General features: G+C 36.6%; 1 protein-coding gene and 1 pseudogene across 1 annotated transcript in view; one reads left to right on the top strand and one right to left on the bottom strand.

Moving 5' to 3' along the window:
* EPHX4 (epoxide hydrolase 4) overlaps positions 1-17,301 on the bottom strand; it is a 31,320-nt gene that overhangs the window by 9,499 nt on the left and 4,520 nt on the right. Inside the window, exons 3-6 of the mRNA XM_036351576.1 lie at positions 14,192-14,349; positions 11,575-11,703; positions 9,340-9,443; positions 6,588-6,736 (exon numbers count right to left, since the gene is read on the bottom strand). Of these exons, the coding sequence (XP_036207469.1) occupies positions 6,588-6,736; positions 9,340-9,443; positions 11,575-11,703; positions 14,192-14,349 (540 nt within the window). The remainder of the gene's footprint in view (positions 1-6,587; positions 6,737-9,339; positions 9,444-11,574; positions 11,704-14,191; positions 14,350-17,301) is intronic.
* Positions 8,037-8,216, top strand: LOC118677917 (annotated as a pseudogene).

Below are 17,301 nucleotides of genomic sequence, written 5' to 3'. Positions count from 1 at the left end.
CTCTCAGAAAGAGGTAGGACTTCTCAGACCCCCCAAAGTTTCCCATGGGAATACAGCAATGGGCAGTACCATAAAGTATTTCTCCCTTTTATGGAGATTTTAAAATCTCCATTTTGTCCTCTTGTACTTGACTCCTGGAATATCTTTGTATGTGCCAACCAACTCTTCAAGTGCAAATAAACAGTGCAAAACACCTCCAATACTTCATTTTTTTCTTAGAAAATTGAGTAAAGCTAAGGTCAATTCCCAGAAATATGCCTTCAGGAGATTCAAGCTTACCTGACCTGTCTGAGCTCTACTCTTATAGCTTCTCTTTCTAGATTACTAAGAGCTGTTGCATGAATGTGTGTTGTATTTCATTAAATGTTTTTACTTAATTTATTCAGGTGATCATATTTTCCACTCCTGCATTAAATCTGTTAATATGGTGAATTAAATTAACCCTTTAATTTGTGAATGTGAATTAAATTAATGGATATTTGATGCTAAATTTGGTTTAATTTTTAATGCATGCTGGGTTCAGTTTGATAACATTTTATTTTGAATTTATGGATCTATGTTTGTAATTTAATTTGACCTATAATTGTCCTATCTTAAACAATCCTTGTCTTGTTTTGGTTTGAAAGTTATACCAGTCTGACAAAATGAGCTGAAGCATACACTTTCTTTTTACAATGTCTGAAAGAGTTCTTTTAAGAGTGGAATTTTCTGTGGTAGAACTTACCAGTAAAACCATCCAGGCCTATATGTGTGGCTGTGTATTTGTGTATGTGTGTGTTTTGTAGATAAATTTCTTTAAATCAAGAAACCAGTTTCTTTCATGGCTACATCTATTCAGGTTTTCTAATTCTTCTTGAGTCAGTTTTGGGTGTTATTTTTTTTAACTTCCCATTTTGTCAAAGTTCTCAAATTTGTTAACCCTAATTTATATTTTAATGTCTATTAAGTTTGTAGTTACGGCTAGCTTCTACCTCCTAATATTGTTTATTTGTAACATCTTTTTTTGTGTGTGTGTGACCCAGCTTGCCAAAAATTTATCTCTGTTAATGGTCTTTAAAGAATCTGCTTGCCCTAACCAGTTTGGCTCAGTGGAAAGAGCGTCAGCCTGCGGACTCAAGGGTCCCAGGTTCGATTCCGGTCAAGGGCATGTACCTTGGTTGCGGGCACATCCCCAGTAGGGAGTGTACAGGAGGCAGCTGATCGATGTTTCTCTCTCATCGATGTTTCTAACTCTCTATCCTTCTCCCTTCCTCTCTGTAAAAAATCAATAAAATATATTTTTAAAAAAAGAATCTGCTTTTTCTTTTATTTTCTCTACTGTATCTTTATTTTTAATTGTACTAATTTCCACTTTTTATCAAATTTAAAGCACTTTCCTTCTGATTTATTTTTGTTTATATGTTGCTTCTCTAACTTCTTGAGCTGAACTCTTAGCTGACTAATTTTCAGTCTTCTTTTCTAATGTAAACAAGAAAAGCCACAAATATGTTTCTTCCTAGATATTTTAAAACTACATTCTGCATGTTTTGATGTTATCATTTTCTAAGTTTTTAATGAGTTTTAAAGGTACTTTTATTAATTTCAGAGAGTGAAGGGGAGGGAAAAGAGATAGAAACATCAGTGAGAGAATCATTAATGGGCTGCCTACTCTATGCCCCCTACTGGGAATCAAGAGTGACCTCCTGGTTCATAGGTCGACGCTCAAACACTGAGCACACCGGCTGGGCTTTAATGATTTTCTTAATTTTGAAATGTCTTTTAAATTTTTGAATATATGGCCCTGGCTGGGTTTTCTCAGTGGATGGAGCATCAGCCTGCAGACTGCAGACTGCAAGGTCCAGGGCTCGATTCCCAGTCAGGGTACATGCCCAGGTTGTGGGCTCTATCACCAGGATGGGGGCCTGCAGGAGGCAGCCAGTCAATGATTCTCTCTCATCATTGATGTTTCTCTCTCTCCCTCTTTCTTCCACTCTAAAATCAATAAAATTATATATATTTTTAAATTTTCTGAATATGTTTAATTTTCTAAAAGTTTGTTATTTTCTAACTGCATTGTGTTCAGAGGACATAGTATGTGTGATTTGATCCTTTGGTATGGGTTAAGACTTGCTTTGTAGTCCAGTATTTAATCAATGTTTGTAAACATTCATTTGTGCTTAAATATATTGTGTATTTTCTAATTGTTGGGTGCAGGACTTTAGAATTGTTCACAGTTCAAAGATCTGACTGGATTGTTCAATTTTCTATATCCTTATAACCATTTTTTTTTTTCTGTTTGATTGATCAACTTCTGAGAGAGGTAGATTAAAATCTCCAATAGTAATTGTGGGTTTTCATTTTTCCCTGTAAGTTTGTCAGTTTTTGCTTTATTATATGATGCTTTGTTATAAGTTTACATGTATTCACTTTTTTTGCAGCCTAGGTCCTGTCGGTAGTCTGATTCCTAGTTCATTTTAGTTCTTTGGCTTCAAATTTTGAAAAGTCCTTTGACAAGACTATAGCCCTAGGGAGCCTTGGTGTGATAAACGGAGGAGACTTTCATGCCTGAGTATGCTGTCCTGTAGGCATTACATCTCGCAGAGCCCTGTTTTTATGATGTGCTCGATCTTGATTACCCTACACAAAGAATGGTCAGAGGGAGTCAGCTGACCTTTGAAAAAATCTGGTGTGACCTTCATCCAGTTAGATTCAACTTAGAACAACCTAGTAAAATTGTCTTCGCTTTTATATAAAAGTGTGAGTTTCTACCTTCACAGGCTTGCTTCCCCCACCCTCTCTCTACACTAATTAACAGGATTCTTCAGTGCTTACTCTAGGGAATGCAGGTCCTTCTAATGAACAAATAGTTAGTAAGAGAACCTCAGCAAGATGAAAATAATTTCCCTTCTTCTTGATAGCTGCTTAAAACATACTGTTTTGTATCACAAAGCTATCTCTGGTGAAGAGATAAATTGAGAACATTTTAAAACTATCATTCCTGTCCCCTGTCCAAAATTTAGACTGCATGAAAATGTATCATTCTACTTTCTCTTATAGTTATCTTTACAAATATTATTTCTAAAAAAACAAACAAAAAAACCCCCCATGGACTTCTGACAATGTTGCTATATCCTGTAAAATGGAACCAGTAGCCTCTGGAATGTCTGTCTGCCTTTCTAATCATTGCCTTGGTTGATAAATTATTACCTACAAGTACCTTTTAAATTAACATCTCTATTTGCCAAAGTTATATCTACTAGTATATCTACATGCAAGTCTTGTTAGTAAAAAAAGGTTTGGATTTACCCCTTCTCCTCTCATTCATATAATCTCATGACTCCCCTTGGATTCCACATTCAAAGAGCTTGAGAGATTTTGTTTTATTTATTTTTATTTTATATTTTTAATCTCTATTGTTGAAAGTATTATATATTTCCCCCATTGACCCCTTCTAGCCTGCCCCTGTCACCCCCCCCCCCCTTCTGCCTTCACCACCCTATTGTTTGTGGCTGTGGGTTATGCATATATGCATACAAGTTCTTTGGTTGATCACTTCCCACCCTCCCCACCTTCCCTCTGAGATTCTGCAATCTGTTCTATGCTTCTATGTCTCTGAGTCTGTTTTGTTCATCAATTTATTTTGTTCACTAGATTCCACATATGAGTGACATTATACAATATTGTCATTCTTTGATGAGAAATTTTATTTAAAATAACATCTACTATAACTTTTCCCCATACACTTACTTTCAACCTTTGTGTGTCTTTTTGTTTTAATTTTGACTAAATCCAATTGACATTTTGTTTTTTTAACTGGCAAGTTGGATATGTTAATACTAGAGGCTCAGTGCACGCAAATTTGTGCACTTGGGGTGGGGGGTGGGGGTCCCTCAGCCTGGCCTGTGCCCCTCTTGCAGTCCAGGACCCATCGGGGGATGTCCACCTGCTAGCCTAGGCCTGATCCCCTGGGGAGTGGGCCTAAGCTGGCAGACAGACATTCCTCTGGCAGCCTGGGAGCTCTCTGGGGATGTCCGACAGTCAGACATCCTTAGTGCTCCTTAGCGTTGCCATGGAGGTGGGAGAGGCTACCACCACCACCACCACCACCACCACCACCACTGCTGCACAGCCGTCAGTCCAGCCTGTGGCTGAGCAGAGCTCCCTCTGTGAGAATGCACTGACCACCAGCGGGCAGCTCCTACGTTGAGCATCTGTCCCATGGTGGTCAGCGCATGTCATAGCGACTGGTCATTCCTGGTTGTTCTGCCATTAGGGTCAATTTGCATATTACCCTTTTATTATATAGGATTTCTTGAGCATACTGAAATATTGAAATTGTTGTCAATTTGCGCTTTCTATTTACCCTGCTTTGCTTCCTTTTTCTCCTGTCTTGCCTTTTTAAAAAATTATAGTTTTCTAGCCCTAATGGCATTGCTCAATGATTAGAGCATTGGCCAGCACACCAGAGGGTCATGGGTTCAATTCCCAGTCAAGGGCCCATACCTGGGTTGTAGGTCCAATCCCCAGCTCTGTCAGGGTGCATTTGGGAGGCAACCAATCCATGTGTCTCTGTCACATGATGTTTCTCTCTCTCTCCTCCCCACCCCTCCATTCTACTCTCTCTAAAAATAAATGGGGGGAAAATGATAGTTTTCTTGTCCCCCTCTACTAATTTGAAAATAACACATTCTATTTCTATTATTTTATTTTTCTAGAAAAAGTTCTTAGCATATATATTATATATGAATGATTTCTAATTATCTATCATCTACCTATAATTCTATCCTCCGTGTCAAATATAAACTGTCTTTTCTATTTTCACTTCTTTATCTCTCTAAGCTACATTTTGGTTCTTTTTCAGCTCTTTCTGGTCTGTCTTAATATTACCTTATTCTTTTCTCACATTTTTTATTCTTTTATGTATTTAATGATTCGAACTTGCTTTTTAATCTGTCCTAGTATTTGAAATATTAGGAGTTCTGCCACATTAGATTCTAACTCATTAATGGTGGATTGGTATTTGTGGATTATGAACTCATCTTCAGGGACTTAATCTGTGGGAACAGTGTGAGTCTGAGTTGAGATGTATCCTCCTGAGAAACTTTTTGTTTGTTTCTGCCAGCCTTCCTAGGGAATATTATAACCTAAGACCACATGAAAAAGTATTTTTTCCTAAGAATTCCAATACTATGGAATGAGCATAAATTCAAGCCCCTAAACCTTTTCAAGGCAGGCTATAGTCCCCAATTCTCAATGGAAATTCTTTTTCTCCTATCTAGAGTCCAAACCCAAACAGACAAGCCCCCACCTTACCTTTTACTCTATACTTTCTCCTTGATAATACCTTCTGAAATGAAAGCTTCAGTTATCTCTGTCAGCAGCTCCAAGATTTTACATATCTTCATCCCAGATTCCCTCCTGAGCCCCAGACCCTAGTATCCAACTACCTATTTGAATATCTAAGACATCAACTCAAATTCAACAGTTTAAGATCAATAAAATTCATGACCTTCCCCTCAAAAGTAGTTCTCTTCTAGTGTCTTCTATTTCAGTGAATGGCCTGATTACTCATATAGTTGTTCATTCCACAAATCCAGGAGCCATCCTTGCCAGCTCCTCATCTCCCCACCCAAACTGTCATATGCCCCTGTCAATTTCACCAAATATCTCTTAAATCTACCCACTCTCCCAATCTCCACTGTTTTCAGAGTACTTCAAGCTACTGGTTCCCCACATTCATTCCTCTAATACACTCTCCACAAAGAGTGAATTTATCCAAATACAATTGGATTGTTTCTCTTTTTCTGCTTGAAACTCTTATTCACTGGCTTCACATTCATGGCTATCAAGTCCTTAATATGGTCTACTTGGCTTTGGGTGACCAATGCTGCCTACCTCAAAGACTCAGTCTCATTCCATTCTCTTCTCACTCCCACTTTCTATACTCCAGCCACATTGGCTCTCATTGTTACTTAGAACCACAACCCTCCATCTTCCCACACAGTTTTGGTACAAGCTGTTTCCTTTTTCTGGGAGGCTAATCCTCCTACCCTGAACTTGGTCTAGTCAGTACTTAACTCATCTTTTATTTATTTGTTCAAGCATCATTTCTTCAGTTCTCATCACTGTCTTTCAAAGTCTTTATGTTAGTTTATAACCATATATTCATTACTGTGAATATTTGCTTGATGGCTGTTTTCCCTACTTGGCTATAGGTTTTGTCAAATCAGGGACCTTATCTAGTTCTGTTCATTACTATACTCTGAGTTCTGGCATAGTCACAATATTCAGAGTGCTTAATAAATATTTCTTGAGTGAATAAATAATCATTAAAAATATAACTAAAATATACATCTATTCAAACAATCTAAAGGGAGAGATGAAGTGAATAGAGTTATGGATAAAACTAGTGACAACTATAGTGGGATCCATTATACTATTCTCTTTACTTTTCCAGGTTTTTGAAATTGTCCATAAAAAAAGATTATTCAACTTACTAAGTCATAATACTGTATTTGAATTTGATAAGTGGTGAACTTAATATTAAAAATAGATTATCAGCTCTTTAGGGAATGAAAATATTATTCAACCAAAAATATTATACTGACCTGAAGATATTTCGGTAATGGTTAATTGGGCCACTTAATGCTCCAGGCTGGGAAAAAACATAAATATAAGCTTCAAGGTCTTCCGTGGTTAATTGACATCCTTTTCCTCTAATGCCAGTGTGATGACTGGTAAACAGATGTTTCAAAGCCTAATTTAAGTGGAAAGAGAATAATTAAAACTTTTCTGTTACCTAATAATAAACTATGTTACCACTTGTGTAAAAAGGGGGAGACAAATATATAAATATTTGCTTATATTTTTAAAAAGAAAGAATAAAAAGATGAAACAAAAACTAATTAAAATGGTTTTCTATGTGAGCAGGAGGAAATAGAGATGTAAGTGAGACCTCTCTGAACATACCTTGTTTTAGAGTTTTGACTTGAAACCATATAAATATTTTATATCAAATGTTTTATATAAGTTAAGTAAAAACACTTGGATAAATGACTGATTCCAGATCTGGGGCAGACAATAAAAGAAACCTAGATCATTAAGAAAGCAAACTACCGCTGACTAAAGTGCTTCTGTCAAAAGGACACAGGAGCTGCCCTGGCCGGTGTGGCTCAGTATGTTGAGTGTTGTCCCATGCACCAAAAGGCTGCTGGATTGATTCCCAGTCAGGGCCCAAGTTTGTGTGCTTGATCTCCACTAGGGAGTGTGCAGGAGGCAGCTGATCAATGATTCTCTCTCATCATTGATGTTTCTAGCTCTCTCTCCCTCTCCCTTCCTCTCTGAAGTTAATAAAAATCAATTTAAAAAAAAAGAAAATTCTTCTTTATAGAAGAATTCCAGTTAATAAAAGCAGAAAGACTAATTGAATTAGAAAATCACCATTTTGCAAACCCTAATGAAATAATGGACCTAGGCAATGATGATCAAGTTATACTAAAATTATTTGGTGAAAAATTGCTTGGAAATTTTGGATAGGCTGACAACTTGTGAGCCCAGTGGTCAGTGTAAGCATTATTAAAACAGACAGCTAGACATTATGTACTTCCCTGATGTGATAACATTAGGAAATACACAACTATGCTTGCCAAATTAAATGTATAATCAAGCCTCTAGATCAGTCACATCTACAGATTAGGAAAAACAAGGGTTAGTAGAATAGGTTAAATAATACCATAATGAAGAAGTCAGCCAAATTAAAAATGTAGATCATTTCCTCAGGACAAATGACTAAATTTCTTTAATAATCATAAAAAAAATGTTGCCTGGCTGGTATGGCTCAATGGTTGAGCATCGACCTATGAATCAGGACGTCACAGTTTAATTCCTGATTAGGGCACAGGCTCAGGTTCCAGTCTTAATCTCCAGTATGAAGTGTGCTGGAGGCAGCCAATCAACAATTCCCTCTCATCATTGATGTTTTTATCTCTTTCTCTCCCTTCCTCTCTCTGAAATAAACTTTTTAAAAAAGTGTTTTAATTGTGTTAAACAACAGAAACCCAATGTGGACACCCTGGGAGGTTGGCATAGGGAAGCATAAGGCTCTGCCTCATGATGTGCAATTCTTTTCCACGACACTGGAGATAAGCCTGTCCCTTGAGTTTGTACCTACATATTCCTATGGCTTCTCAGAGTCCTACAGGTAATGACTGAGGAGACAAATCATTCAGGAAACATAAACATCTGGTATACTAAAATTTAAATCTTAAGTAACATCTTAAACAGTCTAATCTTCTGGGGGAAGGGTGGGGGGGGGGCGGTTATTTTGTTTAAAAAAAAAAACCCACAAAAACAAATAAGGAACTGCTATAATTTTAAAAGACATCACAACCAAATGCAATGTTTGGATCTTGTTTAGTTTCTGATCCAAACAAATGAAGTTGAGATAGTAAGGAAATTTAAATGGGTATTAAATGATATGACAAAATTGTTCATTTTGGTAGGTTTGTAAATGGCCTTGGGGTTATGTGGAAAAGACAAGTCATTATTATCAGAGATATATGCAGAAGTATTTTTCAGGTAAAATAATATTGTCTTTTTTTTTTTTAACCTCCCTAAATATCTACTACTATGTTGGACATACAAGAAGCATTCAATGCCCTTCTAAGAAATAGCTACTACATAGGACTCCTGGTGTCAGGGTACATGGTACACCAATAACTGCATGCTTATTGTGGTTCAGGGTTTTATTTATCTCCAAGGGCTTCCACTTATTCTGTCAAACTCTCTCACCTGGCATTTATATTCCCTCATCTCCCCCATGGGTTGTTCTCTAAAAAGAGGTATTTCTATAGGCTCTAGGCTCTCAAAAAACAAACAAACAAACAAAAAAACTGAACAGCAGCTAGGCACTCAAATATATAAACAGATTTTTAAAATAAGTAAGCTTATAAATGAAGCCTTAGAAGCATTTATTAAGTTTTAATATTTTGTCTATTTTTCTTTCTTAAGGATGGACTTTAACTTAAAATATTTTTTTGTTTTTGCATAGGAGGAAATGCCTAACACAGTGCCCACAATATAACAGATGTTCAATAAATGGTTATTTGAAACAAAGCAAAACAACACAAGCAGGACCAGTTCTTTTCTTTTTTTAATGCTTCAGTCTATCTTTATTTTTAACTTCCTAATTTTGTCATCTTCTTAGGGCACCAGTCTTTTTTTTTTTTTAATTGAGGTATAATTGTCTTATAACAGTAGTATTAGTTTCAGGTGTTCAACATAATGATTTGCTATTGTATACATTGCAAAATGACCACTGCAATTAGCACTGGTTAACATCTATCACTACATATGACTTACCTTGAAATCATTTATTGAGAACATAAATTCTGGGAACCATGGTATTTGGAAGAAGTAATAATAGCTGGATTTGAACAGCTGGGCAGGGTGTCGTAAAATATATTCTGAAATTAAAATGTCATATTAGACCTAATCCAAAAAATATAAATTAGTTACTAAAGAAAGAACTTATTTTTTAAGGCAATTTTACCTTTGAGATGATCCCATAAAAGCATCCAGAAATAAGGGTTTCTGTGTAATTTCTCTTTGGAGCAATTTCTATGTTCTTATATTTTATTATGGATATTTCTGGTATTTAGAAAAATGTATAGCACTTTAAATAAAGAAAGAACTTCCACTTTATGAAGTCTTGACTCAGAAAGGAACAGGAAACCCAAACACCACTGCCATTCTTTTAAGGTCATTATCAGTGACCTAGCACTTTTCCTAGGGATGCAGAGGGAGATCATTTCCTACTGTTTAAAAGATTTTCCTTATTGGTTGATTTGAATGCCTTATCCATTTGACCTCAACAGAAAAGAAAGTGTTTCCTATAAATTTACTCATGAATCCAGAAAATTCATTCATTCAATGAATATTTGAATATCTACTCTATTTGAGGGGATTTAGCAGTGAACAAGACGAAAGATGGCCAAAAAAACCGGTTTGGCTCAGTGGATAGAGCGTCGGCCTGCGGACTGAAAGGTTCCAGGTTCGATTCCGGTCAAGGGCATGTACCTGGGTTGCGGGCACGTCCCCAGTAGGAGATGTGCAGGAGGCAGCTGATCGATGTTTCTCTCTCATCGATGTTTCTAACTCTCTATCTCTCTCCCTTCCTCTCTGTAAAAAATCAATAAAATATATTTAAAAAAAAAAAAAAGACGAAAGATGTTCTCATTAACTTATACAATAAATAAGTAACGAATACTTAAAAGAACATTTTGATAGCAATAATACCATACAGAAAACAAAACAAGGTAATTTGATTAAGAATGATGGTTGGGTGGTGTAAAGGGACTAGTATATAGTAGAGCAGCGGTTCTCAACCTGTGGGTCGCGACCCCTTTGGGGGTCGAACGACCCTTTCACAGGGGTCGCCTAAGACCATCGGAAAACACACATATAATTACATATTGTTTTTGTGATTAATCACTATGCTTTAATTATGTTCAATTTGTAATCATGAAAATACATCCTGCATATCAGATATTTACATTATGATTCATAATAGTAGCAAAATTACAGTTATGAAGTAGCAACGAAAATAATTTTATGGTTGGGGGTCACCACAACATGAGGAACTGTATTAAAGGGTCGCGGCATTAGGAAGGTTGAGAACCACTAAGTAGAGGTTGCCAGAATAGGCTTCTCTGGGCTGAGTCCTGAATGGTACAAAGGAATCAGTCATGCAGAGATCTAGAAAGAGCATCCAGAAACAGAACATAGATCCTGCCTTTCTCAATTACAAATCTGTGTGAGACCAGATTTCTTCATATACTTCAATTCAAACAACATATTGAAACAGATTGAATGCAGAAGCAGATCTGAGAATACAGCTGCCTTTTAGTAAGCCAAAAATTAAAGAGGTTTGCAAATATGTAAAACAATGACCCTATTCTCACTAAAATTTTGTTTTGAAAGATGTAGTTAGTTTTCATTAAAATGTTTTTTATGTTAACATGTACTGGAGTTATTGTTTTTTAGATAATTTCACACATACATTTTTCAAAGTCTCATTTTAAATTTCCAGTACAGTGAACATTGATAGATATAACCCATCTAAACAAAAGCTCAATGGGTCTTTAATAACTTTTAAGATATAAAGGAATCCTGAGACCAAAATTTGAGAACTGCTGCTTTAAAAAATGTCATTGAAAAATGACTATCAGCCATTCCTGATAGTCAAAGCTGTCAGGCAAGAGGAGAACTTATTTCTAGGCTGTCAAGATCCATTCCCATCAAAGCAGTGTTATTGCATCTCCCCCTTTATCCCTCCCCAAGTTAGCAGTAAAATAATTTCTAAAAATAAAATTATGCAAGCAAACACGAAGCTACAGTTTCTTAGACTCTAAATATTAAATATTTAAAGCACATTGTCATGTACTAATATCATATTTTAGCCATTTAATTTTAAAAAATTGTTGATTTAAAAAAGAAAAAAATTATGTTAATCAAATTTTGCTGTTTTTAATCCAAAGTGTCAGTGGCAATAGTGAATTGTCATGTTGGCAATTCATAATGGAAATTTAAGCTCACCTGTAAATACATTTGGATGAGGGAAGTTAATAACAATAAGCTTCATCACCATTTCAGGATAACAGATGGCAATTAGCCAAGCAATCATGCCCCCCCAGTCGTGGCCAATAAGAACACATTTGCTATAACCTGTAATCAAGAAATACATGTTGATGTCATTGAAAAGAAACAGGTGGCTCATCATTAACTCACATAAAATAGGTTCACTTTTGAAACTAATCTTTCCACTATTCTACCCTAATTATTCATCCACTTTGTGCAGGTACTGAGTTTGGTATTTTCAAAACCTGTAGGTATGTCCGAATCATCTAGGTAACTTTTTAGAAAATTCAGGTGCTGCCCTAGCTGGTTTGGCTCAATGGGTAGAGTATCAGCCTGTGGGCTGAAGGGTCCCAGGTTCGATTCCAGCCAAGGGCACATGCCTGGGTTGCGGGCTCGAACCCCAGTAGGGGGCGTGCAGGAGGCAGCCAATCAATGATTCTCTGTCATCATTGATGTTTCTATCTCTCTCTCCCTTCCTCTCTAAAATCAATAAAATATATTTAAAAAAACACAACAAAAATGCTTGCATTTAAAAAAAAAAAAGAAAAGAAAAAAGAAAATTCAGGTGCCCAAGCTCCACTCTAGACTTAAAAATTCAGAATCTCTCCCAGGAATATAAATATATTTTAATCTGAAATAGTTTGGACACCATGATTAAGACTACATATAATTAGGTCATAAACAAGATTGAGTTATTTTTGAATGTTGGAGAATATCTAATTACAGTAAAAACCTAAATGTCCCACCTATGTCCAACTGGTAAATCTTTATTTCAAAGAAGCATCTATTTTCTCCCTAATTTCCCAAATGCAATGTTACAATGCAAAACAGTAAAACCTCACTAATTTGGGACTGTGAAGTCAAATTGAATTAGTGGAAAGTCTTAATTATAGTACTAAGCACATACAAGTTTCATTTCATGTAATCATTACGGTTATTTGAATTAGGTTAAAATACTGATTAGTAGTAATTCCTACAGAATTTCATTTGTATGGATGGATAAGGTTAATTTTTAATTTATTCCTACAGTACTTCAAATTAATTTTTTCAAGTAAGTATTTTTCATCATCACCTCACCACATACTAACACGCACGCACACACACACACAGAGAAACATCTTGTTTATATTATTGATTTGCCTAGAAAATTGCATATTTTCAAACTTAAGCCAGGTCTAAAACATGAATGAGATCTGGCTGTTGGAAATCTGTGTCTCTGAGCCTATTTTATTGTAATCAGACTAAATGGTAACACTGCATTTATACCCCCAGACTCATCCACCGTTTTCTCCTCCAAAAATACTGGCTGGGCCCTGGCCGGCTTGGCTCAGTGGACAGAGCGTCGGCCTGCGGACTGAAGGGTCCTGGGTTCGATTCCGGCCAAGGGCACATGCCCAGTTTGCAGGCTCGATCCCTAGTAGGAGGCGTGCAGGGGGCAGCCGATCAATGATTCTCTCTCTCATTGATGTTTCTTTCTCTCTCTCCTTCTCTCTTCCTCTCTGAAATCAATAAAAATATAGACAAAATAAAATAAAATGAAATTATTGGCCTGACCTATGGTCTCATTTGATTATTGTAGAAAGGGACTTTGATTTGATTTCATGGGTTTCTCACTTTATTGTCACCATTAACATGCTGATGGTAACAGGTGGGTTTTAGTCAAAAGGGATGCAATGGATTAGATTGATGTTAAAAAAAAATTTACTCTTCCCTGGTCCCCACTGCCATGGAAGGAGTGTACCTTGCTGCCCCGTTGATGTTAGGCTGGACTGTGCGATTTGCTTTGTTCCTGCGACAGGTGTATGACTTGACTGTGGGCTCAGCCACATGACTTGCTTTGGCCAATGGGCTGATAGCAGTGACCTGAAATATGTGTGTGCAGCTGAGCTCACCCTCTTACCGTTTCTGCCACTGCTAGGAAAAGAGCTTCCCCAGGTAGCCTCCCCTTTAGCTTGGGCTCCCGCCCAACTCACAGTGAGAAGCCATCCCAGCTGGACCTACATGTCAGCCTGAGGAAAAAACCCAGAGGTGTCCAGCCTACAGTTGATCTTCAGATTCATGAGCACAGGAACAAATGCGTATGGCAGTATGTCATTGAGTTTGGGGTGGTTGTTACACAAGAGTGCTGTGACACTAACCTATCAATACAAGTAAGATAATGCAAGTGCTTCCACATCTTGTAACATTTTTAAATGAATGTTTAAGTGTGGGTTCTGAAGACCAATTTTTTTAGTATAAGACTCAAATTGCCAACAATTAGTCCTGAAAATAATAAATAGTAACTTAACATTAGGTCTGTTTTTAAGAACAAATTTTGAAAGTAATTTTTGGCTAGTGGACTGAATAATTATTCCGGATGTGTTATGTTAAATTCCCTGTATAAGCATTTTGATCTGGAACCCCAAACCTTAGTAACAGGATACTAAGAAAAGAGCTTCCCCAGGTAGCAATCCTGTCAGATAACAACCCAGGTAGGTGAAAAAGGCATCCTCCCAAGGATTTAGGTTATCATGTCACAATTTCTTGAACCGTAGTCCTTTAAAAAGAATTAACACTATTTTTTTAAGTAACCCACCTAAGGAGTCTAAAATATCCTTTATATCTGTAATTAGACAGTCCAGTTTATAATTCTCTCGATGAATGGGAGCGTCTGTTTCTCCATAGCCTCTCAAATCCAGCGCCACAACTCGGTATTCACTTTTAAACTCTCTCATCTGGTAACGCCAAGAATACCTGAAAGATATAAGGAACATTAAATATACCACAGTGACTAATACAAATACGTACTAACATTATAGATTTTCTAAGTGGAAAACTATAAGAAACTCCTTATCTTGAGAAAGGCTGTAGAGCTCTGTATAAGCAGGAAAGAAGAGACCTGTCTGAGAAGGGAACACTGACATTCTTTATTAAAATTATTTTATTTTTTCACCAGCTCCCGTGGGGTGTAACAATGGGCCAGTATTTACAGGAACTACAAAATACCAGATATTAAAAGCAATGTAGTCATATCTGCACTTAAGAAATCAATTTTCTAAGCTTTCCTTAAATAGTATGTGCCACTATCAGGGAATATATATCTATAAATAATTCTGTTATTGCAGAACCATTTGATTCTCTAAAAAAGTGTATGAGATGGAAATTTATTTGCCTAACAAGTAGATTTTACTCATCTTATTCCACTGTCAGAGAGGGCTCAGTGTTTTTTAGTAACAACAGTTTACTTATGAATGAAAAAGTCTGAAGATTACAGATAGATTATGACTTAAAGAATCCAATAAAACGACTGGTTAAAATAAGCCTCTTCTTGCTAAAACACAATTCTTCTGTGGAGAAGATCCACACCATGAATACAAGCAAGCATGATATTAAAAACATTTAACAAGCCCTGACTGGTTTGGCTCAGTGAATAGAGTGTCGGCCTGTGGACTGAGGGGTCCCGGGTTCGATTCCTGTCAAGGGCATGTGCCTTGGTTGCAGGCCCGTCCCCAGTGGGGAGTGTGCAGGAGGCTGCTGATGGATGTTTCTCTCTCATCAATGCTTCTAACTCTCTATCTCTCTCCCTTCCTCTCTGTAAAAAACAAACAAACAAACAAACAAACAAAAAACCATTTAACAATCAAAATGGCACCGGCGCCGACCAATTAAAATGGCCATATTGCCATAGCCACGTCCCGAGGCCTCTGTTGGGCAGGTATTCCCTTTGTACTAGATCATGGAATGACAGAATTGATTTAAATACAGAGATGCATGAGATTTTGTTCTTCCAATAAGCAAAACCATTTTTTAAAATATATTTTATTGATTTTTTTTACAGAGAGGAAGGAAGAGGGATAGAGAGAAACATTGATCAGCTGCCTCCTGCACACCCCCTACTGGAGATGTGCCCACAACCAAGGTACATGCCCTTGACCGTAATCAAACCTAGGACCCTTCGAACCTGGGACCCTTCAGTCCGCAGGCCTATGCTCTTTCCACTGAGTCAAACCGGTTAGGGCCAAAATCATTTTGGATAACAACAACAAAAAAAGACACAAATTTTTCAAAGTAATTTACTATGTTATGGAACTCAGAATATGCATTAATAATTTGCATGCACATCTGTTCATGAAAACACAGTGTAAAATTATCTGACACAAGTCAAATGGGAGATTATTATCTGAAAAGATTTTTGGAGTACAAGAGGCAAGTGAGATTATAAACCAATAGTGAGAAAGGGACTGCAATGTGATATGATACAAAGCAGTAAGATCAATGAAGCAAATCAACCACTTTACATCAACAGATATTATCAGGAAGGGTATCAGACACATATTTGGAATTAGGAATCGATACAGAATCTTTGATTTATGATTTATGAAAATCTACAAAATCATTACCAATTAAGATGGATTTGAAAATGTTAATAAAAGTGTCTTTCTTAGCTAGGCCATAGTAATTGTTAATCTTTTCTTTTAAATATATTTTTATTGATTTCAGAGAGGAAGGGAGGGAGGGAGAGAGAGAGAGAGACAGAAACATCAATGATGAGAGAGAATCATTGATCGGCTGCCTCCTGCAAGTCCCATAATGGGGATCGAGCCAGCAACCTGGGCATGTGCCCTGGGAATTGAACCCATGAGCTTCTGTTTCATAGGTTGACACTCAACCACTGAGCCGTACCAGCTGGGCAATATTGTTAATCTTGCCTCTGGGTTGTAACAAACAAATGAAGCACTTTGTTTCCTTAAGATAATCTGTCAACACATATGATATTATTTTCTCATTAGCTTTACTTAAAATTTTAAATTATTTTTTATGTCTTTGTACCTCATCAATAAAGTTCTGCAGATTTAAGCTCTTAAATATTTAATCAATCACTTTTCCTGCCCATCCTTGCTAACATTATCTTAACTCTGGCCTCCACTGATGCAACAACCTACTGATGGATCTGTGTCCACATCGTTCCCTTCCATTCTTTCTTCTATGAAACCAATGTGCTGTAGCAAAACCACATACTCTCTCATGTAACTTCCCCACTTAAAATATTTTCTTGACACCTTACTACTCATAATGTGAAGCTCAAACTCCGTCTGGCAGACAAAACCTCCAAGATTTGACTATTACCAAATTTTCCAGCCTGATTACTTTATACCCTGTTGTCTGCTATATAATAAAAAGAGCTAGCATCTACATCATTCTCACCAAGGGCCCCGCACCTTTGGGTATACGGACTACACTCCAACCAACTGAGCCACACGGGCCAAGGCCCAATCTGCACATCTTACTCCCTTCACCGTTTTACCCAGCCACCCCCCCCATCCCCATAAAATGTGCATTAGTTTAATATATTAAGTATCTGTGTCTTCATTCAGAATTCACTTAATTAGAGGTTTCAAGGTAGAAATTTGATTCAAAATAATGTGTATAATCTCACAATATTTTACATTTAAAATTATATTAGATACTATGCAAACATAATACCTGCATTATCATATTAATAATTAAAATAGCCTTACAAATAAATTTAACCATTGCCATTATCAGTGAATGGAGTCAAACAATATCTTAAACATTTCTAAGAAATAGCACAACTGTTATTTTAATAAATTGCAAGAGAATAATTTTTAAATGTAATCTTCCTAGACTTCATAAATAGATGGCATAATTGATTTACACTTTAAACTGAAGAAGAAATCACATCAG

This window comes from Myotis myotis, unplaced genomic scaffold, assembly GCF_014108235.1.
Source record: "Myotis myotis isolate mMyoMyo1 unplaced genomic scaffold, mMyoMyo1.p scaffold_m19_p_2, whole genome shotgun sequence".
NCBI classification, from domain to species: domain Eukaryota; kingdom Metazoa; phylum Chordata; class Mammalia; order Chiroptera; family Vespertilionidae; genus Myotis; species Myotis myotis.
Note: the sequence above shows the minus strand (reverse complement) of the source record. Positions and strands in the feature narration are given on the sequence as shown.